Source organism: Heliangelus exortis, chromosome 3, assembly GCF_036169615.1.
Source record: "Heliangelus exortis chromosome 3, bHelExo1.hap1, whole genome shotgun sequence".
In the NCBI taxonomy this organism is placed as follows: domain Eukaryota; kingdom Metazoa; phylum Chordata; class Aves; order Apodiformes; family Trochilidae; genus Heliangelus; species Heliangelus exortis.
In genome coordinates, this window is record NC_092424.1 from 112439373 (window position 1) to 112466444 (window position 27072).

The 27072-nt window shown below is 42.9% G+C and overlaps 1 protein-coding gene across 3 annotated transcripts in view; it reads right to left on the reverse strand.

The window, feature by feature from the left end:
- The window catches only part of MSRA (methionine sulfoxide reductase A), a 354714-nt gene that overhangs the window by 205650 nt on the left and 121992 nt on the right, over window positions 1-27072 (reverse strand). For 2 of the 3 annotated variants that reach the window (XM_071742207.1, XM_071742208.1), the window contains exon 2: window positions 3398-3466. The exons of the other annotated variant lie outside the window; for it this stretch is intronic. In XM_071742207.1, coding sequence (XP_071598308.1) covers window positions 3398-3466 — 69 coding nt within the window. The remainder of the gene's footprint in view (window positions 1-3397; window positions 3467-27072) is intronic. 3 annotated transcript variants of the gene reach the window in all.

The window sequence follows — 27072 nt, forward strand, 5'->3', positions numbered from 1 at the left end:
ATTTTTTTCTTTGAATGCTTCCTACTCATGTGGGGCCAACAAACACCCCCCTTGGAGTGAACTGCAGCTCCATTTTTCTATACCACAAATCAGAATGGGATCCCAATGCCAACAAATGCCAACAATTATCATCAGAGTCATGTTTGTATACTATTATATTTCAGGTCTAATAGTAAACCCAAGTACATGTAGGTTTTTCCATTTATTCACAGCACAGATGGCAGCAGCAGGAGTTTTCACCACCTAGCCCAACATTTGCAATCACAATCTTGTGGAAAAAAATCTAGGGCAAATTAAAAAGGATGAAAGTTACCAGACGTGGTAAAAAAAAAAAAACAAAACCAAAAAAACCAAGAGTTCCTCAGGAATCATTCAAAGTAGACTATTTAATAAGATTTTGCAGTCTACCAATGAAATTCTGTAGGTGGCATATCAGATATCAGAGGAATTCTCTGACCTTGCCTGCTGTAAGAAATTCAAACCATCTCTGCATCCATCTTGACCTTAAAACTCAAAAGGTAAAACAGAATCATTTTCCATCAGCTCCTCCAATCTCTCATTGCCACCACTCCAAGAATTTATGTTCCCATAATCTCCTGACAAGGGGATAATGGCAGAAAGACAATCCTGGATTAAAGGATCTCTAAAGAGAACTTTAGAGATAGATGAAGGGTGACACCCATAAACCATTTCTCCTCTTCACCCCTGCTAACTACAGGGACATCAGCTCCTCAGAAAACCAAACGTTCACCTTTTTTATTTTTTGGCAATTGAAAAGATAATTTTTGGAGTAATAAATCAGGGCCCACGGATAATTTAGCCCTTAGCACTCCACATAGGATTGCAAAGTATTTCAGATGGGAATACAGCTCTGTTTGAAAACATGTTAAGATCAGCTGTTAATTCCAGACAGATTTGTAAACTGCAAGTAGGTAAGAACTTTCAGGTACTGTTTTTGAAATATCTCTGCCATGTCTTTTCTTTTTCTGAATCAGACCAGATGACCATCACTAAGCTCAATAGAAAACACATTGACATAAGCTGCTTCCTCCTCTAAAAATACACATGTTGGGACAGTAGATGATCTTACGTGATCCACTGTGTCATGCAGGGAAGAGAATTCCTCCTGCTTCAGCCTTCATGAAGATCAATAATGTGATGTTGGTGCTTGCTTGTGTGGTTCTGTGGAGAACTGAGTGGAGACAGAACATTCCTGTGCTCAGCCCTGAGTCCTGTGTCCAGTTCTGGGCCCCTCAGCTCAGGAAGGAGCTTGAGGTGCTGGAGCAGGTCCAGAGAAGAGCAAGGAGGCTGGGAAGGGATCCAGCACAAGTGCTGTGAGGAAGGGCTGAGGGAGCTGGGGGTGTTGAGGCTGGAGAAGAGGAGGCTCAGGGGAGACCTCATCACTCTCTCCAACTCCCTGAAAGGAGGTTGGAGCCAGGGGGGGGTTGGGCTCTTTTCCCAGGCAACTCTCAGCAAGACAAGAGGGCACAAGAGGTCTCAAGTTGTGCCAGGGGAGGTTTAGGTTGGACATGAGAAAGAATTTCTTTCTGGAGAGGGTGATCAGGCATTGGAATGGGCTGCCCAGGGAAGGGGTGGATTCTCCATCCCTGGAGATATTTCAAAAGAGCCTGGATGTGGCACTCAGTGCCATGGGCTGGGAACCACGGGGGGAGTGGATCAAGGGTTGGACTTGATGAGCTCTGAGGTCCCTTCCAACCCAGCCAATTCTGTGATTCTGTGATTCTGTGATCTGTTGCTGCACAACCTCAGGTAACCATAAGCTGGGGTGAATGAGATGCCTGGCTCAAGAGTCTGGGTCATTCTAGGTGTCCAAGGGCTCCTGAAATATCCACATCACAGGATTATAGGGATTATAGGGAAACCTCAGTCCCTAGGGTTTGTTATCCTGGTGAGCCTAAAGCATCTGAAACCTCTGGTTAGGGATCCCACGACTTAGTTCAATATCATCCCATGACCAAATGCAGCTTTTCTGGGTTCCTTTCATAGTGGGTTTCAGTTTTTTACCTTTTTATTGCTGTTGTTAATAAGTTTTATTCAATTGCTCAAAAGAATGTGAAATATATTTTATATTTTTCATATATTTAGCCTGAGAAACACTGTATGAAGGTGCAAAACTGCCTGCTCGCCATATCCCTCATCTCATATCTGAAAGCTGAATTTATTCTTTCATCACAGTGGGCATTTATAGAACATTCTTTCCCCAGAATCACTGCTTTTCAGGGTACATCCTCCATTTTTACATATTTCTTGTTGCTTTTCAATTGCCAAAATTTATATACACATTACTAGAATGGGCCTGGGTCAAAAATAGTGATGACTGCTTTATATACTTGACCTGCACTTATTATGATTTAGAACTCCATCAGGCTAGATGATAGAGCAGGTGTATCAAGTTGTAATTTAATATTAACTTCAACATCCCTGATTGATAAACCTTTAAAGGCTATAATAAAATTCCTGTGGCACTTTTGTACCATCCTGTAGGAGTTAATAGAGAATTATATCCTTTCTAAACACTCCGATCTTGTGGTTCAAAACAAGGTTAGGAAATCTTGTGTTCTCTGTAACAAGGGGGTTTTAAAAATAATTGTCATAGAAATCCACTTTTTTCTTCCCTATAAAATTTTGAAATGCCAGCTCTGGCAATTCCCAGATTTGGTTAAAAAAAAAAAAGTCCATACCTTGGTTCAAAAAAAAAAAAAAAAAAAAAAAAAATTAAAAAAAAGTGATTCTGATCTATTTTAGGATGTTTCTTTCTTCCAGAAGTGATTAATTTACCCAGAGAAAAACAAGTTCTACAAAGGGTTCAAAGAATGACATTTTCATAGAAAATTGCATACACACAATGAAATTAAACATCTTCTTTTCTACAACCAGGTACCTTCCAGCTTTGCTGGCACCCAACAGGAAATTTATAGGAATATTCATTCATAAAGTAAAAACCAACAGGTTTGGTTTGGGGTGTGTAAATGGTAAAAATCTGCAAACAAATCTGCAAGTGCAGTAGATCCTAATGGTTTGAGTTCCTTGCATCTCTTATGGTCTGGAGAATCAGGTGCCATCTTCAGAATTTTGTTTAAACTAAAGAACAATCTTACAGGAGTTATCTCACATAACAAGCTGCTGGTTTGGAATTTTTAGGAAACAAGGGTTTAAATTTTCTGTTTGTATAACTCAGAAAAATAATTTCAATGAGCTTGTTTTGGGGCATGGACATCTCCCTAAGTGCTCAGTGGTGTTACCTGCTTGTAGTGATTAGAAAATGGCAATAGCAGCCCAGATTTTAAAACTCTAAGGACTTGGGCTGAAATTAAGAAATTTGTTATGCAGTAACACTGTACAGCTCAGAGCTTTTATTTTAAAACTGATGTCTTACCAAATAAAGCCATCTGTGTTCCCTCTGGGAAAGGTTCTACCATTCTGTTTCCATTGACATGATGTTTATCTAGAAGGAAGAAGAAAAAAAAACAGTCAAAATGTAATAAAATATATACTTTGCATAAAACCAACTGGTTTGTTGGTTTTTTCCTTGCAGTTCTATTGAAACCTTACGTTTGTTTTATGAAAGCTGAACTGTGCAGTTCACTAAAAACTTGAAGTTCACACCCTCTGAGACTGTTTGTCAAAAATTCTCCTCACAAGACCCAGGATATAAACTAGAGATGTATTTTAGTTAAAGATAAGTCAGCTTTGGATAGAAATAAAGGCATCATCTTAAATGAAAGAATTTCTTGCTGATGTCCAACCTAAATCTCCCCTCTTCCAGTTTAAAGCCATTACCCATTGTGCTATCATTTACATCCTTAAAATGGCCCTCCCCAGCTTTCCTGCAGCCCCTTCAGGCACTGGAAGGAGCTCTAAGGTCTTTCCAAAGCCATCTCCAGTCTGAACAACCCCAATTCTCTCAGCTTGCCTTGATAGGAAAGGTGCTCCAGCCCTTGGATCATCCTCACAGCCCTGTACACATGTCTCAGATACCCTGAAGCATCTCAAAATGCACCAGGTGCTCATTTGGCCCCCCCTGCCATGGTTCTCCAAGCCCCATCCAACCTGGCCTTGAAGACCTCCAGGGATGGGGCAGCCACAGCTTCTCTGGGCAACCCAGGACAGGGGCTCAGCACCCTCACACTGAAGAATTTCAGACTAATATTTCATCTAAATCTTCCCTCTATCAGCATGAAACCATTCCCCCTCATCCCATCACTCCATGTCCTTGGATAATGTCCCTCCCCATCTCTCCTTCAGGCACTGGAAGGTGCTCTAAGGTCTCCCCAGAGCCTTCTCTTCTCCAGGCCAAGCAAACCCAGCTCTCTCAGCCCATTTTCACAGCAGAGCTGCTCCAAACCTCTGATTATCTTTGTGGCTTCCTCTGGATTCACTCCAAGAGTTCCGTGTCCTTTATAGGTTGGGGGGCCAGAACTGGACACAGCCCAGGGGGTCTCACAAGAGTAAAGGGGGAGAACCACCTCCCTTCACCTGCTGGCCACACTTCTTCTACAGACCACACTTTTTTTCATAATTCTACTGATAAATACTTATCCAACATTCTTTGGTGCCACCTCCATTCACAGCAGCCCATACAGAGCTTGTCCTTTAAGTCAATAGTGCTCTGACACTATTAAGTTACTGCCACTATTGGAAATCACTGTAACAGATCAAATGTAATTGTTCTTCCATTACCCAACACTTAATCAAGGAGAGAGGGGCACCAAATGCAACCTAAAATGCATCAATACACAGAAATCCACGACAGAATATTCCCAACCTTTTTCATTGGCATCCCCACAGCCATTTCTTCATCTGCCAAGATTCTTATCAACAATGGTGGATAGAAATAAAACCACCTGAACCCAAAAATACAGCTTTAAAAAATACTTTCCAGGGAGCAAGTCAAGAGATTTCCTTAGTAAGTGCATTATTTTACTTCCAGTAAAAGAAAATGGTGAGGAATAAAACAAGTGAAATGAAGACCATGGGGTTGCCTTGTGAATTCCCTGGAAGGAGTGGATTTCATTAGCAGGGAGGCACAGCCCAGTCCTAATCCCAGGTCAAAGATTTGGCATCAAATGTTTGGGATCAAACATTTATCACCAGTCAATGAAAGGGAAAATCAGGGCTCTCTGCAACTGGGGCAAGAGGTGCCATGAAGTGGATTGTTTGCACTTAGGAAGATGGAATTGTCTTGGAGCACCCAAGTCACCAGCTGGGTTTTAGGAAGGAAATTGTTGGGAGGTTCCAGACTGGGAGTAATTTGACCAACACTGTACAAGGTTTCAACCTTGTGAGCTACAGCTTGGATTAGCACCATGATCTACAGCCACCTGAGATGAGCAAACAGGCAGAAAAAGTATGAAACATCAAGCAAGAGCAAATAAACTAACCCTGCCCTAGCCCTGAGAGCTGCCTTTGTTTAAGATGGAATGACACCTATGATGTATGGAGTAGTTATCATTTCAAACAGCAAGGCTTTCAAAATATTAAAATTAAACTTGTAGAGGTGAGATGGGTTTGAATGGAAGTAATATTTTCAGAGTTCTCAAGTTGTCTTCCAATGCCTTCGTGCTTTTGTCTCAAAGATCTTACCAAATACAATAATTCATATTTTTATCATTTGGATTTTGTTCCACAATTTTTCCAGCATTCCCTGCTCTCTTCCTGATGTACTAAGTAGTTTTTAATAGGTAGGAAAGAAAAAAAATAGGCACAGACTTTGACAAAACATACATTCAGCCTTAGTTAAGGAGTAACAACACATATATAAAGAACCTCTCAACAAGCACAGTATCTAAAGAACACTGCAGTTTGAGACTTTTTCACAGAATTATTGAGGCTGGAAAAGACCTCTGAGATCAAGTCCAGCCTGTGACCCAACACCACCACATCAGCCAGACCATGGCACTGAGTGCCACAGCAGCCTTTCCACCAACACCTCCAGGGATGGGGCCTCCACCACTTCCCTGGGGCAGCTTCAGGCCATGCCCTCTCCTCCTGTCACTTGGTGCCTGGAAGAAGAGTCTTCTCCTTAGAAGAATTTCCCCCTTGTCCCTTCCCAGCCTCCTTGCTCTTCTCTGGACCTGCTCCAGCACCTCAAGCTCCTTCCTGAGCTGAGGGGCCCAGAACTGGACACAGGACTCAAGCTGTGGCCTCTCCAGGGCTGAGCACAGGGGCAGAATCCCTTCCCTGGACCTGCTGGCCACGCTGTTCCTGACACAGCCCAGGATGCCATTGGCCTTCTGGGCCACCTGGTTTGTGAAATCAGCAGCTTTAAATCTCATTTACAAATAACATTGAATAGGTCCCGAAAACCACAAATATTTTGGCCCCATGGAATTAGAAAAATATTGCACGGACTTTCTCTGAAACTTGCCAACAGAAAGAATAAATTGTTTTTCTGAGCTCATCATCATCCCAGAGCCAAGGACTTCCAATGGGTAAGATAAAACCCGTTGTTACAGAGACATGGGAAGGTTATCAGTGAAGACAGAACTGACTGGGAGAAGTTCCCTGCAGTTTTCTAGTGGTGAAAACAACACGTTTCACCCTCTCAGTATTTGGGTGGTTAATCCTTCAGCCTACAACAGCACTCAGGCCCTGGAAAAAGCAGAATTGGGAGGACACGATGTCTTCATGTCATCTCCTTCATCTCCTTGATCCTCAGGGCTTCAACAGAAGGCCAACTGGTAAGGAATACATTTTTATTTCTCTTTTATTGGTATGTAAGCTGTCAGCATTTTCAGGAAGGTAACCTCAGCGGGGGAATTCCTCTTGAAACTGCCAAGTGCTGCTCCATCCTTGACTGCAAAAACTCTCTCCTCTTTTTCAAATTAAACCTGAGAGTTATCTGCAAGACTTTTCCTCCCTGCTGACCAGAACTAGGATGCACTGAAAGCAACACAGATCCTGGTGGTCTTGACATTTAACTTTACCTTCAGGCAAGGTCTGATTTTAATAGCTGCAGTACCTGGCTTGCTCTCCTTAGATTCTCTGGAATTTTAGAGAAATAATCCCCTGTATCTGCAAAACATTATAAGATGTGGAAAGATAATCAAAAGCTGCTAAAGAGATATTCAGTATTCCTTTGGCATTATTCAGTCTTTGCAGCCTATCACTCAATAGTTTCTAACATAATCCCACAATTGTTCTTTGCTAAAGATTCATTAACTTCAAGTAAAGTTCTGTCCACGCATGGATTAGGCTCTATCTGCACTTGCAAACTCTTCAAACAAACAAGTCATATCTAGAAACTATTTGAGAGAGTGTTAATTAGCCTGGCTGAAATCATGTTAGATCCTATCCTAGCAATTCACCAGTGTGGACAATCAAATTCCAATGTCTGGACCTGTTCTCCAGCACATTTTAATTCCCTAATATACACTTCATTTATCTTCACATATCATGCGTGTTGATGGTATCACACCAGTAAGAGAAAAATTTAACAACAAAAGATGCTCAAATGAGAAAGTTTTCTTAAGGAATATTTTATTTCAAACCAGCCTGATTTGGGTTCTAAACATTTATTCATCTGCTGTAAGCCCAGAGGAAATTTAAAGCTCAGTTAAATGAAAACTCAGTGCCATTAAGACAGATTGTTAATAAAGTCATTCCCACAAAATGTATTGCACTTATCAGACTTTTAACAGAATCAAACTTGCAATTATTAGAGCCTGAAGTCTGTGCTTTGTTATTAAATATGCAAAATTCAAGAAATGGTCTAATACAGAGCAGCCAATCACTCATCAGCAAAATCCCCTCTGACAGCAGCACAGACAAAATAAAAATCACCCCCAGAATGAAACCAGCAGTGCAGAAAGGCTGTGCAAGGCATTTTGCATAACTGAAGATATCCAAGAGGAACTCGAGGCTGAGATACCCAAAGTCATTAATGAACATGAGTTTGTGGACCCAAATGAAGCTGCTTAAAAATATTCCCTTTCCAGAGAATGCTGATCCAGCTTTGAGTGAAAATCAGAGATTTTCCTGGTCTCAAAATATTCATGGCAAGCAAGCATTGTAAAGATTTGAGGACATTTATTTTTTCCTAGTAAGACTCATTGGTTCTTCATATTTATCATTTGATTTTTAAACCATGAGGGAATATTTGGACTACAAATCCAAACTTGTTTTATCAGAGCATCCGGAAAGTTATTATTTTTAAATGAAAACTGAGATTCTCACCTAATCAAATTAATCCAGGAGTAGGGGTCATATTTATACACAAGGACTGTTAATTTTCCATGGTAAGACCAGACAGGAATTGAATTGAAAATAGCTGATTAAGCAATTATCATGAGCCTCCTCCACCTCCTACCAGCACAAACACGATGTGTACGTGGGGAGAGGTGGAGAAAAAGGAACAAGCAGTGGGTGAGGAAGGAACCTCCTAAAATAAATCAGTTACTGCTAGAATGGCCCCTTTCCCCTTTCTTTTCTGCCTCTAGACACCTCCTCCTCCACTTCCCATCACAGTACCATGATGTAAGGTTTTTTTTTCCATTGCCTGCACCACTCCATCACTCAGCTGTCAAAGCAGTAGGTAGAGCTCTGAGGGGCTGGAAATGTCAAAGAATCATCCACTGGCTTGGGTTGGAAGGGACTTTATTTAAAGGGCTTCTAATCCAACCCTCCTGCCATGAGCAGGACACCTTCAACCAGATCAGGGTGCTCAGAGCCCTCTCCAACCTGCCCTGGAATGTTTGAAGGTATGGAGCAAGAGGATTTCTAACAGATGCCAGAGACAGGAGGTCAGGGGATTGGCCTGGTTTGGGCCAGGATAAAGGGGATTTTCTGTCTTGTACTTTTGCTTCCAGCTCAGTCTCTTGTCAGGAGCTGCACTTGCTGAAATGAACAGCAAGTTTCTCAGGCAGTGGCTGCTGCTGGGACTGAGCCCACTCCATGGTTATAGTTACAGCAGAACCAAGGAACTGCTCAGCTCTGAGCAACATTTTGCCCTCCAGAAGGAGAAAAGGAGTAAAAAGGTCCCACCTGGAACCCTCCATTGGGGAGGAACAGACAAGATAAATGACCAAAATTGACCAAACAGAGTATTCCATCCCATACACCTCATACTCAGGAGAAAATGGAGGGATCACCAGGGTCAAACCCCTTCCTGCTTCCCCTTCTTCCCCTCTCCCTGTTTGTTTTGGCATCCTGGGAGGATGCCTGTGCTCCTGATCCATGCCAGCCTGAATCTGTGTGTTCCTGCCTCCAGCTCCCAACTGCTGCTGACCCCAGGATTCCAGCCTGGACTTTCCCAGGGCTGCCCTGCAGCCTCAGTGGGGATGGGAGAGTTATTGGGGGAGAGGGGGGAGGAACGTGAGATCCATTTTCCTGTATATTTGTATATTTGTTTAGATTGTGTAATTTTCCCTATTTATCATCACTGTTCCATTCAAGCTGTGTAGTTCAGTTTCCAACCCATCAGTCTCTCTCCCTTATTCTCTCTCCTTTCTTTATCAGGGAGGGGATTAATACAGAGCATCTGTTATTTGGTTTAATTGCCAGGCCAGTGTTAAACCCTGACAGGGGATACACAAAGTCCAGAAAACAGTTGTAAAAATAACTCAATGGTTATTATTTCAAAAAAAGGCATAATTACATGTGTATATATATATATATATATATATAATAAGAGATGGAAGATGGGCACCAAAGGAACATAACACCAATGGTCACTTGGCAGAATGTTAGCTGAGCATGGCATGTACAGAAAATATTTAGCCTAGATGCCATATTCACTTTAAGCAAAAGTTGGGAGGCAATAAAAGGACATAAACTTAGAGCCAGGCCTGGGTGAAGAAGACTGCTTTCATCTAAATAAGGAGGGGTGAAGAAAAATGTTCAGCATTGAATAAGCAAGTTATTTAAAAGCCTCCTAAATTTTGAATGTGAGAGGAGTTTGTCATCCCCAGTCACAGCTCCACCTCTCTAAGGCAAAGCAATGGGAAGTGGGAGGACAGACACCACTTGGGAACTCCTGACGTGGGGACAGACTGATGGCATTTCACTGTCACCTACAGCTGCTATGTTCTTTTCCTTAAAAATTCACTGGAGCCCCAAGTTTATTTCCATGTGAGAGCTTGGACACTCCAGAAAGACCACAGTAAAACCACAGAATCACAGAATAATTTGGGTGGGAAGGGAGCTCTCAAGCTCCCCCAGTCCAACCCCTGCAGTATCAAGGGACACCCTCACCCAGATCAGGGTGCTCAGAGCCTCCTCAAGCCTCACCTTGAACATCTCCAGGGATGAGGCCTCAACCCCCTCGCTGGGCACCCTGTGCCATTGTTCCACTGCCCTCATGAGAAAGAATTTTTTCCTCATATCCAACCTCCATCTCCTTTTCTCTCCTTTAAAAACGAATGCTCCAAAGAACATTTGGGTTAGGAACTGGCTGGAGGGCCGGGCCCAGAGAGTGGTGCTGAACGGGGCTGCATCAAAATGGCGGCCGTGGTGTTCCCCAGGGATCAGTGTTGGGCCCAGTGCTGTTTAATATCTTTATTGATGATTTAGATGAGGGGATTGTGTCCATCATCAGCAAATTTGCAGATGACACTAAGCTGGGGGGAGTGTGGATCAGCTGGAAGGCAGGAGGGCTCTGCAGAGGGACCTGGACAGACTGGAGAGTTGGGCTGATCCCAATGGGATGAGGTTCAACACAACAACCCCATGGGGAGCTCCAGGCTGGGCACAGAGTGGCTGAGAGCAGCCAGGCAGAAAGGGAGCTGGGAGTCTGGATTGCCAGGAGGCTGAAGAGGAGCCAGCAGTGTGCCCAGGTGGCCAAGAAGGCCAATGGCATCCTGGGCTGTGTCAGGAAGAGCGTGGCCAGCAGGTCCAGGGAAGGGATTCTGCCCCTGTGCTCAGCCCTGGGGAGGCCACAGCTTGAGTCCTGTGTCCAGTTCTGGGCCCCTCAGCTCAGGAAGGAGCTTGAGGTGCTGGAGCAGGTCCAGAGAAGAGCAAGGAGGCTGTGAAGGGATCCAGCACAAGTGCTGTGAGGAAGGGCTGAGGGAGCTGGGGGTGTTGAGGCTGGAGAAGAGGAGGCTCAGGGGAGACCTCATCACTCTCTCCAACTCCCTGAAAGGAGGTTGGAGCCAGGGGGGGGTTGGGCTCTTTTCCCAGGCAACTCTCAGCAAGACAAGAGGGCACAAGAGGTCTCAAGTTGTGCCAGGGGAGGTTTAGGTTGGACATTAGAAAGAATTTCTTTCTGGAGAGGGTGATCAGGCATTGGAATGGGCTGCCCAGGGAAGGGGTGGATTCTCCATCCCTGGAGATATTTCAAAAGAGCCTGGATGTGGCACTCAGTGCCATGGGCTGGGAACCACGGGGGGAGTGGATCAAGGGTTGGACTTGATGAGCTCTGAGGTCCCTTCCAACCCAGCCAATTCTATGATTCTATGATTCTGTGAAAGAGAAGACACCAGATTCATGGCTCCTGGGATGGCTAAGAAAGTTTCCCTGCTTTAGGACAGAATTATCAGCAGCCTGAAAACTGATGGAACAACAAATCTAACCAACAGCACAAGTCAAGTGCTTTGTGAGATGGAAGACATTCAGCAAAAGCTCCCCATGGCATGATTGGTAACCCACTGAGAGATACAGGGACTCTCAGGTCTGATCATCCCCTACTGCTTTTTCATATAACACTTTTTACTGCTGTGCACCATCAATATCCAGGACATAATTGAAGGCCAGTGGGTTTCTTTTCTCTGTTGTAAACAAGAAATTATCTAATTTTTATTTCCAGTGCAAGACTGCAACATGTTAGAGAAAAATGGTGGAGGTTGGGCAGTGCAGTGCTACCATTTGACATGTCATGCTTAAAAGATCTGAAAATGTCACCAAGGAGAAAAAATCCTGAGCTAAGTAGTAAAAATAAGGAATTCACTGTCTTTGGGTAGAAGTTCAACACAGGTGACACGTGAAAGCTCAGTTCAGAGGTAGCAAAATTGGCCTTACAAATATTTCTAACTATTAAACCATATAAATTTAAACCAGTCAACAGAAAAGGAAATAGATACCTGTTCATTTTTTCAAACATTCATACCCTTTACAATGTTGAAGTTTACAAGAAGCACTTGATTTACTAAGTGCTTGACTAACTCTGCTGGAATTTACATCTCCATTAGGCTACACGGTCTGTGGAATTAAAAGACAGTAACAAATGTGTTCTTCACATTTCCAAGTATAAAAATTACTCAATATCTTTAAAACAGAACTCAATTTCAGTGTGTTTACGTATAATCTGATGAGAGCTTCACTGCACTTCATTCAACTGGTTTAGAAAACAGGGATCCAGCCTTTTTTGTGCTTCTCTCTAAAATGAGGCACCTGATTCTAAAATTATAGAATCACAGAATGGCTGAGAATGGAAGGGACCTCAGAGCTCATCTCCCCCCTGCTATTAAACTTTTATTAACTTCACTTGAAAGCCACACACCTGGCCAGTAGTTTTTACAAACAAGGAATTAATTCATACCCCTAAATACAAGCTTTGAAGCCTGACTTTGTAAACCTAAGAAGGTTTGGTTGGTGGTTTTTTCACTGTATTTATCCCTGTTAAATCTTTTACCAGTAATTGTTAATTTTGGTTTTGTTGTGTGTGGGTTTTTTTTTTTTTTAATTACTAAATCTCTGATAAATCTTTTAGCAATTGATTCGTCCAATTTGAACTCAATCTGACTAAATTCTGGTTTGAAAGCCTGGTTGTCACAGAGCCAGAATTTTTTTTTGCTTTCCTATTATTCTCAGTAGGCAGGGCTGATGGTTTCCTCCAAACAGTTGTTGGGATTGCTCTGACAGTCACTGATAGTTCTTTCAGACAAAACCACAAATGCAAAACATTTCACAAACTACATATTTCATAACTTTGTATTTCCTTAAAGAATACCAAAAAAACCCAAACCATTTAGTGCTCTCATATGATATGTGATGTGTATGTTAAGAGGAATTACAAATGGTCTAAGTACCAAATTGTGTCATACTTGAGGATTTTATAAATTTTACAAGGCTGGGATTGTTCCAGTCATTAATACTGAACCAGAACCTTTCTTCTGAGAGAGGGGACATCTTTCATCTCATTTCTACTCTTCTCACCCCCCCAGGATCTCCTGGATATCAGAAAATGCTTCTGAGATGGTTCCAGACAGTTCTCTGGAAAGGACAGAAGAAAGCTTGTAGGTAGCACTACTGAAGGAACAGGAATTAATTTCTAAATCCCCCCCATTTCCAGCTTTACCATTCTAGAACCACTCATGCATCTTTGTCCCTGAAGGTGGAGCCTCCCTTCATCATTTGGGGGATTTCAATGGAAAAATCCCTGAAATCTTCACTCTTAGAGGAGTAAAGAGGGAGGGGGCTGCTCTGCTTGAGGCCCCTGTGGATCTAATAGTGGCATTGGATGTGTAATTTATGGCAGAATTTTGTCCATAAATTCTTCATAGCTGGTGATGAAACAGAAGGTCTAGTTCAAAGAGCAGAACTGTCAGTTCTGCCAACTCCTATTTAATAAGAAAAACTAATGTCACATCAGATGAAACCCAAAGGGCAAGGTCTCAAACCCCTTTTTCATCCCTCCCAAAGGATGCTTTCTGCACAGCACCATTGGTGTTTCCAACCCTGAGACACCACTTGGGTTCTCAGCACTGGCAGGGAGGTGGTGTACAGGATCTGCTGGGTTTCTTTCACCCCTCATTTCCCTAATTCCATCCTCCCTCAGTCAGCAGAGATCAGCTGTCAACTCATTATTAATTAAAAGGAGAGGTCAGGTACCTGGAGGTAATTCACTGCAACTATTTCCAACCCTGTGTTGTTGTTTTCCCATGGTGGTTCCCAATTATCTATACAAAAGCATGAGAGAATCCCAGAATAGCATCATTCCATGGAAAATAACTACACATTTGGTTGAGAAATAAATTCCACTGATAAAAATCAGTCAGGAAAGGAGGAGGAGTGGTAGCTGAGAACAGTTTTGAAATGTATTCTGGAGATGATGGCTCACAATGTGACACACTCTGTTCTCCTGAATCCATTCTATCAAACAGATTACTACAGAGAAACTGATTGATGCTACCAAATGTGATGTGTCCTAGCACAGTGTCTCAGTTCAGACCCCAGAACACATGGACTCCTCAGAACCCATCAGTCCTGTCTAACAAACAGAGGTGAGATGATCACACACACTCATTTTGGTCTGCAGCTCTTACAGGAGAAAAGGAACCAAGAAGAATGACAGGGAAATGAGGCTTGGGAAATGAAAAGAAGCAGGCAGTGGAGATGCAGAGGAGGAGAAATGGTGATTCTGAAATTTTTCAGTCTATTGGGGTTTCCAGGTTAGTGGCTGTGTGACTGTGCTAACAGGAGCAGTGTTACAGAGGGCTGGAGCAGGAGGGGAGGAGGATGCAAAGTGGGAAAAGGGAGAGGGGCTGCAAGGTCAGAGGAGACTGTGTCCAGTTCTGGAGTCCCCAACAGCAGAAGGACACAGAGCTCCTGGAAGGTGTCCAGAGCAGAGCCACTCAAATGCTCAGAGGGCTGAGCACCTCCCTGGGAAGCCAGGCTGAGGGCTTGGGGTTGTTCAGCCTGGAGAAGAGGAGGCTCCCAGGTGAGCTCAGAGCAACCTTCCAATATCTGAAGGGGCTCCAAGAAAGCTGGGGGAGGGCTTTGGACATGGGGGGGTAGGGAGAGGACAAGGGAAATGGGTTAAATGGGCATGAGGAAGAAATAATTTGAGGGTGATGAGACCCCAGAAGAGGTTGTCCAAGGAATCTGTGGTTGCCCCATCCCTGGCAGTGTCTCAGCCCAGGTTGGATGGGGCTTGGAGCACCCTGGGCTGGGGGAGGTGTCCCTGACCATGCAGGGGGGTTGGAACTGGATGAGCTTTAAAGTCCCTTTCAAACCAAACCATTCTATGATTCCATGATTCTATGAATTGGGAATGTTTAGTTTGGAGAAGAGAAGGCTGAGAGGAGACCTTATTGCTCTCTACAGTTCCTTGCAAGGAGGTGGTTTAACACATGAAGAGGGGAGATTGAGGTTGGACATGAGGAAAAAATACTTTAATTTGAGGGTGCTGAGCCCCTGGCCCAGGTTGCCCAAGGAAGCTGTGGCTGCCCCATCCCTGGCAGTGTCTCAGCCCAGGCTGGATGGGGCTTGGAGCAGCCTGGGCTGGGGGAGGTGTCCCTGCCCATGCAGGGGGTTGGAACTGGATGAGATTTAAGGTCCCTTCCAACCCAAAGCAGTCTGGGATTCTATAGTGGGTATGGGTACGAGGCAGCTGGGACAAGGGATGGTGGGATGTGGGTGTAAAATCTGAGGATCAGGGATATATATGGGGTATGGGCCAGAGGGAAGTATCTGAAACCACAACAATGGATTTATTGCTTTGAAGGATGCAAAGCCATGAACCAGGAGGGGACTTTCCCCTACTGGATGTACCTGGGACCTGGCTAAATGGGGCTGCTCACATCCTGACTGCACCCACATCTGCTTCTTGATATATTTTCTGGTTCTGTAGGCTGAATGTTTAACTTCTGAGCTATGGGGTAAAAAATATGAAGGCTGAATTGAATATGCTTAAATTGGAATTCATGCCACTTGGCTTTAGTCATCTACAATGGAGATCTACATCTGAGTACATCTGCCTTGGTTCCTTCTGCAGTCTGGAAAGAAGCAGACACTTGAATGGTGATTCATCTGACATATTATGGATGTTTTCTTCAAGATAGAATGAATCATATTTTAAAATGTCAGTTTCTAAGAACTGATCATAAGGAAACCAGTGACAAAGTCAGATGAATTCCACCTGTGCCACTTCAGGAACATCACCAAGACTTATGATCTATTCAGTGGGAGGATCATCCATCCCTCTGTGTATATATATTTATTAAAGCATGGCCTTGACAGCAACAGAGATTCTGGGTTATGAACCAGGAGAAATGTTAACAGTACAATGTCTGATCAAAATAGCAAAGCAAACAATAGCAGAGAAAAATAACAACCCTACCTACAAGGGTTACCAGAAGGTAATCTGTCTGCCAAACAGTTTTGTTTCTAACCAGTACATCGTTCACCCAGCTCAGACAGGTAAGACAGACAGAAATATATCAGGTACAGGTGGTAGTCAACTTCTGATATTTGGGGGATTGTCACATCTTTTCACTTCCCATGAAAATCACAGTTTTCATTCTTACAACCTGCCTGTTGTGAGATTACAAAAATGGGGATCACCTACACTGAAAATTTTAAAATGAAGCAAATAAAAATACAAACGGCATTTCTCCTTCCAGGAAGATACACAGGGGTCAAATGATCAAGATTTTATCCTCTTAATGCCTCTACAGTATGTCACCACTTTCCACATGTATTTATAAATCCTCTTTAGTTTCTCATTATCTTCCACCTGAGTTGCTAAATTATGCCCTCCTTGGGAGTTGAGAAAGACTCTCTGGAGCAGCTCAATTCCTCAGGAATAGTGCTGCAAAGAAGACTGTTCTGTTCCATCAGTCTGACAGTGTCACTCTCCTCCTCTTCAAACTCCTTCTCCAGAGCACCAGAGCTGCTCCTCTATTTTCAGAGCCCTCCTCACCCAGCCTGCAGTGCCAAACATCTTTCATGCAGAATCTGAGTGTCATGTTCCCCCTCTGATGTCCCTCAGAGATGTCAGCCATCCCTCTTCACAGTTCCTAACAAGTTTCCCCATCATTTCTCTGCTACTCCCTCTCACAGAGCCCCAGAAACCAAACCAGAGCTGCCTCCTTCTCTCCTTGCTTCAACCTCTTCTCCTCCATGGAAGTGGAGATGAAAACCCTGACACCAGTAAGTCTGTTTGTTGGAAAAAATACTTTAATTTGAGGGTGCTGAGCCCCTGGTTGCCCAGGTTGCCCAAGGAAGCTGTGGCTGCCCCATCCCTGGCAGTGTCTCAGCCCAGGTTGGATGGGGCTTGGAGCAGCCAGGCTGCTCCAAGGCTTGGGTTGCCAGAATATTGACCTACAGAGAGTTCTGCATTGCATCCAAAGAAAATAATAAAAATCATGTTGAGTTTGCCATGTGGAGCCCAAGCCTTAGGTTTTGAGTAACTGGGCCTGCTAATTATCCACTTTTGGAAAAGAAGAGGTCAGCATTTGAGAGCATCCAGCAGCATGCCCCTCTTTTTGACTCTCTGTAATGATCAACGATGCACAGGGAAAGCCCTAAACCTGAAGGAAACGTGTGATACTGAGTTGTCCACATAAGGGGAAGAGTCCACCTGGAGTTCTGTGTTCAGTTTTGGCCCCTGCTCTACTAAAAGGATGGGGACAGATGGTCCAAAGAGCCACAATGAGGATCAGAGAATGAAGCATCTGCCCTATGAGGAGAGGCTGAGAAAACTGGGATTGTTCAGCCCTGAGAAGGCTCAGGGGAGACCTTGTGACCATGTTCCAGTACTTAAAGGGGGCTACAAAGAAGATGGAGACTCCCTATGGACAAGGAGTCCCATGGACAAGCCAAGGGGCAATGGGCACAAGTTGCTCCTGGAGAGATCCCCATTGGACACAAGAGGAAAATTTTTCACTCTGAGGACAGCCAGAGGTTGGAATGGTCTCCCAGAAGTGGTGGATTCCCCCACTTTGGGAAGTTTGAAGTCTCAGCTCTGTGGGGTGCTGAGACATCTCAGATCAACAATAATATGAGAAAGGTTGGAGCAGATGAGCCTTGAGGTCCCTTCCCACCTGAGATTCTGGGATTCTGTGTCTCCTGTTCCTGCTCTCCAGGCAGTGCTGGTAGCAGCTGATTGTTAACGAAGGAATTTAATGAAGCTGATAAACCACAACTGGGCTTTATTGGAGAAATACAGACAACATCTTTCAAAGCCCCACTTGAAACCCTTATCTAAACCAGCTTGGATAGGGATTCTGTCAGACAGGCTGGAAAAACCAAGGGATCCAAACAAAGAAGGCTGCTAAACACAGTGCAACTGAACTGGGAGGAGATGTCCAGTGGGGTGTGGCAAGGAGGATTGTTAAGACTGGGTTTATTTAGCAGCTTTATTAATGATCTCAATGAAGGGGTGAAAAGCACATGAATAAAACATACACTGGATACTCAACTGGGACATCATGTGTACACCATGAAAAATGGAAACTAGCACAGAGCTCTGGGCAGAAATTCTGCAGTGAAGCACAGAGAGATGCAAAGCAGCTCCAGGAACACTGCTGATTTCTTATTATGGATTAGGAGCTACAGCCCTCATCTTTCTTCAGGAACAACAACAACAAAAAACCTGTCTAAAAAGGCAGGGGCCGTGGCCTGAGGGAAGGACAGGAGGTTCAGAGGAGGAATAAAATCTTACAGGGGCCACTCTGGAAAGCCAAGTGCCCTCAGCTTCTTTTCTAGAGAGAGCTGCTGGGGATCTCATCTCTGTTGGGATGCTTCCTGGCACTGCTTGGCTCAACATCTCCTGGCTTGCAAAAAAGCAACATAAATGCCAAATTCTGGGCTAGCCTATACAAAGAAAAGCAAGGTACAGAAACCAGTGCAGACCTAATGGTAAAATCCCCCCTAAATCGCTTCTAAGTAGGTTGCTTTTTTAATAACTTCCTTTTATACATTAATGGTTACATGAATAACCTTCTAAATGTGCTTTTTCATTCAGGATGCTCACCAACTGAGGGCTCAGCTTGAAAGCACTGAGGTCTTGCTCCAGTTGATACAGGGTATCTTAACACCAATGAGTTATTATTAATATTTTATGCTCCTAGCTCCCCAGAATTAGACTTCAGATAATTTTTCCTGGACACTCCCATACACGTTCAAAGTGGGTAAATCCCTTTGAAACTCACTGCTGGCCATGAATTTGTAGATAAATAGTAGAGCAGTGGTTTTTCAAGTCTTTAATTACATACACTGAGACATAACTCAAACGTTTTATTCCTGCAGAGGGACACATAAACACTACTTCTCCAGAGTAGACTTCTTTGACTAATACTACAATATTTTCATATTGCACTAAAACATGCCATTGGAGCTGATAAGATCACTCTACATGTAATTTCTTTGGTTGTTGGTTTGGTTTTTTTTTCTGAAATATAGTATGGAAGAGCTTAACCCAGGGAAATTTCCTCTCCCCCACAGCACCTGGAATAATGAGGAGAAATGTGCAGCACTGAGCAAGCAATCTGCTCTTAAGCATCCAAAGGAGATGAATCTTACCCTAAAGGTGAGTGGTTTTCCTCAAATAATACAAAGGTTACCTCAAGATATCTATATTGGGTCAAATTAATTCCAACCAGACTCTTTTCATTCACCTAGAGAAGCTTTCCTTTAAAAAATCCACTCCTTTAAAAAATCCACTCTTATTTTTCTCCCTCTACTTTGTATCTTTAGGGGGCTTGAGTCTTCCTTGCACAAATGTCCTGTTTTATACCAGCTTTGCATTTGTTCTCCATAAGAACAGAGAAAAAAAACATTTGAAAATCCAATGCAGTGAACAACCAGGCCTCCTGTGGTTTTTACTGTGAAAAAAACCTATCCAACACGTGATGAAGAAATTTTACAACATCCCAGCAAGGTGTTATTTGCAGTAACAAAATGACAGGTTAAAAAGCTTCAGGATCTCACAGGTAAAACATGGTTTGATTCCCAGTCCCTTGTACCCAAGAGTTTGTCCAACTTCCTCTCCAGCTCCATGGGAAAGGGTGTTTACTTGGCTAACAGAGCCCAATGGAGGGAATTCAAGAGTCACTCTGTATTAATGAGTTAACATCCCTCAGTCATCTACAATTTAATTTTTCTAAGGCCCTGAGATTTTAATTTGAGTAATACTTCTATTAATTACAATGTCTAATAACAATGTCTAATTCAGACATCTGTTAAAAGTATGTAATGTTAATTTATTGGAAAATCTCCAACAGTGCTCAATTAAAATGTTCCCCAGTTAAGATAATGCATATGATTTGTAATGAATAGCAAAATCAGATACTGTTAATAAAAATAATAGCAAATTAAAAACAATAAAAACATTGAGTTTAAGGCTGACAAAATTCAAGATGCAGAATTTTTCACTAGGTGGTAGAGTAAGAATTTTTGAGCACAGGATATTCCCACACCAGTTTGGGACCCTGTGTTGCAGAGCACTGCTCGAAATGACCACCTGCAAGAAGCATTTGCTGCACAAAACATTGCAAGGAAGAGTATTAAACATTAGTTATTAGATTTTCCTCACTTTAATTTCAGTTTTCCCTCACAAGACATCTTTCTCCATCCTTTGCAAACGCAGGCTTCCCCACCAGCCTCTGTTTGTCAGGGTGGGCTTTGCTATTTTTAAATAATTTCTCTGCTTTTTAATTTGTGAATTAAACTGATGGGTGAAACAAACAGTGCTTTTCCTCATCTGAACATTGTCATCACATCATCCTCCCTGTGCCTGACTTCATGTCTTCCACGACGCTGTTAATCTGGTGGTTTGTGTTGGTTTTTGTTTTTTTTTCTTTTAAAAATGGATCTACAAGAAACAGTGGCAATGAGGCACAGCTCCATCTGAGCACAGCATCACAACACACCCCAGCCCCTCCAAACCCAACTGACATCTCTGGGGGGGGGTTCTTATTGTTGTATTTTATTTTTTTTTTATTTTTTTTGTCTTGTGAAGATGTCAGTAGCTTTGAGCAAGAAGCAGCATGCAGGCTGTGATAGAGTATCTCTCCCAGACATATTCCCCCTTGATGGCAGATTATCTGCCTCGAGGTTGTGCATTAGGCTTCAGTCAGCTGTCAGTCAGCAGATGAGCAGGAATGGTCCAGTGCCTCTTCCCCCCCCTGCCCAGCTGACAGTGATAAATGACCAACCCTAAAGCTCAGCTAAGCTTGACAGGTCCAGGCCTCCCCTTGCAATCTGTTTCAGACCAGCATCAGCCTTTTTTTTTTCCTACTAATATCCCCTGTCAGCACAGGAAAAAGCAGGAGCAGGGAGCACTGAGGTTGAGCCAACTGGCTTTTCCTTATTAAAAAAAAAAAACAAAAAACCAAACCAAACCAAAAAAAAAAAAAACCTAAAAGGGAATTGGGATTTTACTACTCGAAGAAGCTCCTAATCTGGTGGCAAAAATAAAGATGAGAACAGCCTTCTAAACCACCCCAATGAGCACAGCCATGAGTTAATGATCTACTTAAAAGGATGGAAGTGCCTCGCTCCAAGTTTCTGAGACAAACCTCAGCCTTCCATTCAGTTTATCCAAATGGTTTGTCCTCTTCAGGAAAGAATGTTGTGAGATTGCTGCTTTCATTTTTTCTGGAGTGGATGGGGAAAGGATTCTAAAAGAGACAATTTTTAAAGTGAAATCTCAAGTAGTTATCCCAGTTATAAAAATCTGCTACAACTTCGTCTCGAACGGCTACTGCAGGTTAAGGCTGATACTTATTAGTGACTAGAAATACAGCATAAAATATATTTAACCAGGTTTTTCTTCCTCTTCTATCTCAGGACAAATAAAATTGTTCAGAATTCTAGGCTCAAAATGTTTCTTTGCTGAAGCAAGAGGCTAAAAAACACCAAGCTAACCACATCCACCATTAGAGGATCCATCACAACCAGGTGCTTCACAGCCACCTTCCAGTTCACCTTTTGTACTTTCCAAAGTGCCTAAGAAATTTAAGGTAAGATGCAAGAAGATCTGAAATGAATGAAGATGCATTCAGCTGCTCAGAAAACCTAAGGCTAAGGCACAGAGTTCTCCCAGGGTTACACAGGGATCTGTTTGGCTCTTTGCTGCCTCCTTCCTCGCTGTCCCTGTGGCATCACAACATTTGTTTTACTGCATCTTTAAGCATCTCTGCTTTGAAACACCCCCCCCCCCCCCGCCTTAGAGACCAAAGTTTCATTTCTAAAATGCCTTTAACCATCCCCAGAGGAGTCTCATTGCACAAGAAGTGGACTTAAACCCTCAAGAAGCACAAGGTAAGAGCTTCTAATATGAAGTCCTCTGTCAGACACAAAGAAACTTGTTTGTCTAATAAATGTCTTTGGAGAGATCTCCTGAGCAGTCCTGTAGTCAAAGCAAAGAGAGTGAATCAGCTGTAAGGAAAGGAAGTGAAGTGGATTTGATTTTGCCTTGCTGCTGACAAGGTCTTATTTATTTCTGCAATCAACCCTGAGAGACTCAAAAGAATTATCCTCCATGCAGGCTCCTCAGCACTGAGTTCTGAGGGAGATAAAGCCAGGATGAAGACAGAAGAGTGGAACAAAAAGATGGTCTTGGAGTAGTGATACAGAATTATAGAATCATAGAATGGTTTGGGTTGGAAGGGACCTTAAAGCTCATCCAGTTCCAACCCCCTGCATGGGCAGGGACACCTCCCCCAGCCCAGGGTGCTCCAAGCCCCATCCAACCTGGGCTGAGACACTGCCAGGGATGGGGCAGCCACAGCTTCTCTGGGAAACCTGGGCAAGGGGCTCAGCACCCTCAAATTAAAGAATGAGTACTCAGCAGCACTTAACACCTAAATCAAAGTCCTGAAAAATTCAGATCTCTTGGCTGACTTCACCTGTTACCCTCCCACAGAAGCATCCACAGAGTCTGCTGAGCTGCTAACATCCAAAATATTGAGAAATTCGTAGAACCAGAGAATCCCAGAATGGTTTGGGTGGGAAAGGACCTTAAAGCTCATCCAGTTCCATCCCCTGCATGGGCAGGGACACCTCCCCCAGCCCAGGGTGCTCCAAGCCCCATCCAACCTGGTCTTGGATATTTCCAGGGCTGGGGCAGCCACAGCTTCCTTGGGCCAGGGTCTCACCAGCCTCACTGGAACAGGTTGCCCAAGGAAGTTGTGTCACATCACCCTCAGCTCTGCTTTGTTCACTGGGGGATAAGACTTTCACTGGATTTCTTCAACTGGAAAAAAACTCTGCATTCTGTGATTTGTGAAGCCTCACATCAGGAGTATCTACATTTAGAGTACTGAAACTCTTGACAGAGATGATGAGGCTTCTTTTCAGGTAATGGAAAGAGCAAGGTATCTCCTTTTGGGGTCCTCAGTCATCCTTCCTGCTCCTGGGCATCTCCTTTAAAGGTTCTGCATTGCTTAATTTGGGAACCTAAAGTAGATGGACTAACAATGGCCTCTAGCTGGTCTCAAAAAAGCTTTCTAATAAGGAGATTATACAGAGAACTTTACTAAAAAACCATCTGTAGAGTGAAGAGAACAGTTCTACACCCCATTAAACAACTCCCAAGCCCAGCACAATTAAGACTTAACTGATTCTGAAAACTTGAAAGAAGAAACCCAGGAACAGAAAAGCAGGGGACATGCCAAGGATGCCCTGGAAGGGTTGTGAAGGAAGGAGGCAGAGTGGATGAGGAAGGACATAACCTGAAAAAGCCACATAGAAAACAAATTGCTTGATGAGAAAAGGCACTACACACATTAAATTCACTTCTGGAGTTGTAGAAAAGCTTAAGAAAGGATTGAGAGTCAGCTCCTGGCCATGAGACAGGCATGGCAAGTTCAGCCTCATGTTTGAGGGAAGCCAAGAAAGCTTTTTCCCTTTGAAGAGAAAGAACATGGATCACAGAGTTATTTTGGCAGACATAAACGACTCTGTCCCCAAGGTAAAGTGCCCTAAATTCTTCTTGTAAGATCAGCAGGGAGATGGGATATTGCAGAGAGCAATTCAGAGAACCTGAAGTTAGTTTTCAGCTTTGACCTCCCATCTGGATGAGGTTCTCTCCCACCCTGCCTCTCCATGGATTGTGGCAGAAGAAATATGGGATATTTTAACTCCTTTGTGTGAAAATTATTTCCTTTATGCTGAAGTTAGCAGAGATTTTGGCTAGAGTTAATTTCTATTTATAGCCCTACAAACCACAACAAATTTAAGCTGAAACCTAGATTTTATTTTGAAAATCAGAGATAAAAGTAAATAAAGTATATAGTGATACAGGCTGGTAATTCTAACATGATTCACCTCATCCTGAAGCAGTCAGCTAAAATATTAGAATCATAATTTAAGGATATTTTTCTCCCCCATGACTGTTACAGAGCCAGTGGTGTCTCCCTCAGATAGCAACACCCATACTGTCAGCACCTGAATTTTGGCCATCTGAATCCAACAGGGTTTTTTACTATTTGCAAGGAAGTAATTTGTCATTTTCCACTGCAGACCCTAATTTCAATATAACTTTTCAGGGGATGTCACTCTGTGATGAAAAAAACCCAAACACATCAGGCCCAGTAAGGGCTGACTGGGTTATTATGGCAGCATGATTTGAACCCAAATTTTTATTCTGTTAGCAGACACAATTTCATAATTAGAGTGAAATCTATTTTACTTACATAACAGGAATTAAACCTTTCTTCTAACCAGGAAATAAAAGGTTTCTGTTATCCAAGCATGCAGCACAGTCCTTTGAATACGGAATCAATTTTCTAAATATTTCCTCCTCTTTCTAATAATTAATAAAGCTCATAATTAATAAAGTGCATCAATTTAGAAATTTTGCATTTTTTCTTCTTTTGCTCAGAATAATTTTAATAACAGATCTTCAGATCTACTCTACACTGAAATTCACTGACACATTGAGCTTACACTGCAGTTGAATAAATTGGGATAAAATGAATTTATCCATTATTGCTTTAACTGTTTGCACATAAACCACCTCAAGCTCTAACTCAGGGTGGGCTTGTGCTACATGGTTATGGTATGATTTACAACTCCTTGAACCACTGCCATTCCTTTACTACTCACTTAGATGCAACAATTTTACAAGTGGTACCAAATGAGGGATACTGGAATATTCCCTGCATTATATCCCTTCCTTCCTGGATGAGTTTCCTGAGCTCTCATTGCTCCTGAAATGTCCCATGTCTGTGTATCTTCTACTTCAGTGGCTGCCCACAGAATTCCTTCCTCAGTTAAACAGTGAAATAAAAGAGAACTGCTGGGAAATCCTGTTTTATGGCTTTGCCAGTCACTTCTCATAAAGTTCTATGAGGAATACATGGTAATGTTTGTGATTTCATGGGAGACAAAGCAAATCTTTGGTACATTAAATGGATGGGGACTTTTTAAAAACGTTTTACTTTCATAAAATGACCACATATTATCATGGGTTTAATACTTTAATGTGTCTTGATTGAGCAGAAGTAAACAGAGCATCAAGCATCCTGAGCCTGCAGAAAAATACAACAATCCCACAGCATTTTTTTCTTCCTGTTGCTGAAATAGTGCTGCAAATGCAACTCCAATTTTGCAGGAGTTTTTGAGGGGTTTTTTGAGCCCCACATCCTATAACCAGCTGCAGCTGATGGTGCTACATAAACAAGGAGAGTAAATCAAAATTCTTTGCTAGCTCCCACTGAACTGATGGCCCTGCACTTGATTTTGTAAGATCTTTCAAAAATCTGACTCCTGTGTATTATTTTAACTAATATTCAAGAAAAATAATTAGGTTTTTAAAGAGTTGGTGCACATCTAATCACACAGCCAGAAGAATCTGCCTCATTGCCTCTTGGCAACTAATAAGGGCAACTGGGCTGGTGAAGGGATCCAGCACAGATCCTATGAGGAGAGGCTGAGGGAGCTGGGGCTGTTGAGGCTGGAGAAGAGGAGGCTCAGGGGAGACCTCATCACTCTCTCCAACTCCCTGAAAGGAGGTTGGAGCCAGGGGGGGGTTGGGCTCTTTTCCCAGGCAACTCTCAGCAAGACAAGAGGGCACAAGAGGTCTCAAGTTGTGCCAGGGGAGGTTTAGGTTGGACATTAGAAAGAATTTCTTTCTGGAGAGGGTGATCAGGCATTGGAATGGGCTGCCCAGGGAAGGGGTGGATTCTCCATCCCTGGAGATATTTCAAAAGAGCCTGGATGTGGCACTCAGTGCCATGGGCTGGGAACCACGGGGGGAGTGGATCAAGGGTTGGACTTGATGAGCTCTGAGGTCCCTTCCTGCCCAGCCAATTCTATGATTCTAGGATTCTATGGTCCTCTACAAATCTCTGCCAATGACTGAGTCTGTGTGACCACAGAAGGTTTGGGATTTTCTCCTGAACACCAACACCAGCTGATTCCCCTGCTCATGAATTTACCTGGACAGCAAGAACTGACAGGAGATTATTAACTCCTCAAGTTTTGCTTGTGCTGAGAAACTTAAGAGTGGCACAAAGCTCTTCACAGTTTCATGAGCTTCATCTCGTGGTGATTTTCTATTCCCCCAAAAGGTTCAGGAGTTGGAGCAGGTTGGTTCCTGGCAGGCAGTCTGGATGTGCCTGTGAGGTTTCATGATATCTGAGAGTTTTACAGCATGAAAGCCACCAAATGATCCTACTGGGCTCCAAGCCAAAGAAGAGTCCTTGGCTCTGCTTTAGTTGCAGATTAATTTTACTCCTTCACTACTACAGATGTTGCCTGAAAGGCTGTGGAGGTATTTTAGATGTCATGTGCTGCACCAATCTGGATACTGCTGTTGAAGACCCCCCCAAAAAAAAAAAGATGTGATTAGGTTCAAGTAGCTAAGAACCTGGAACCTGTCAGAACTGGAACCATACGCAAGTTTTTACACCAAAAAATTCACAGGAAAAAACCTGAAATTCACAGAAAAAAACCTGAGCTTCTAAATCCTTAGAGTTCCTTTATTTTTTGTGTAAAGCTAAAGCTGGGGGGAGAACTTTGTCTTTCTAAAATGTAGGTGGAACAGGGTTGAGATGCTGTCAAAATTCAGGTGGCAACTTCTGCCTGGCACTGCCTATTGAAGATTCACTGGTAACATCCAGAGATGAAAGGCTCCATGTGACACTATCAGAGCACCAAATATTAAGTTACTCAGTGAAAAAAATTATTTTGAAACCTTGAACATTTCCAATAATGATAATTAATTATGATTTTTCCCAACATTTTATAACACCTCGCAAAGTAAAATATTTATTGCTCCAGATCCATAAAACACTCCAGTCCCAGTTTGAAAAGCAGTGAGGGAATAATGAAAATGTAATTGCTGTCTTCATTAATAAGGCCACTGCTGAACTTGATTTGGTATTTGAAAATTGGAAATTTATGTGTAGAATATATTAAAAAAAAAAAAAAAAAAAAGAGAGAGAG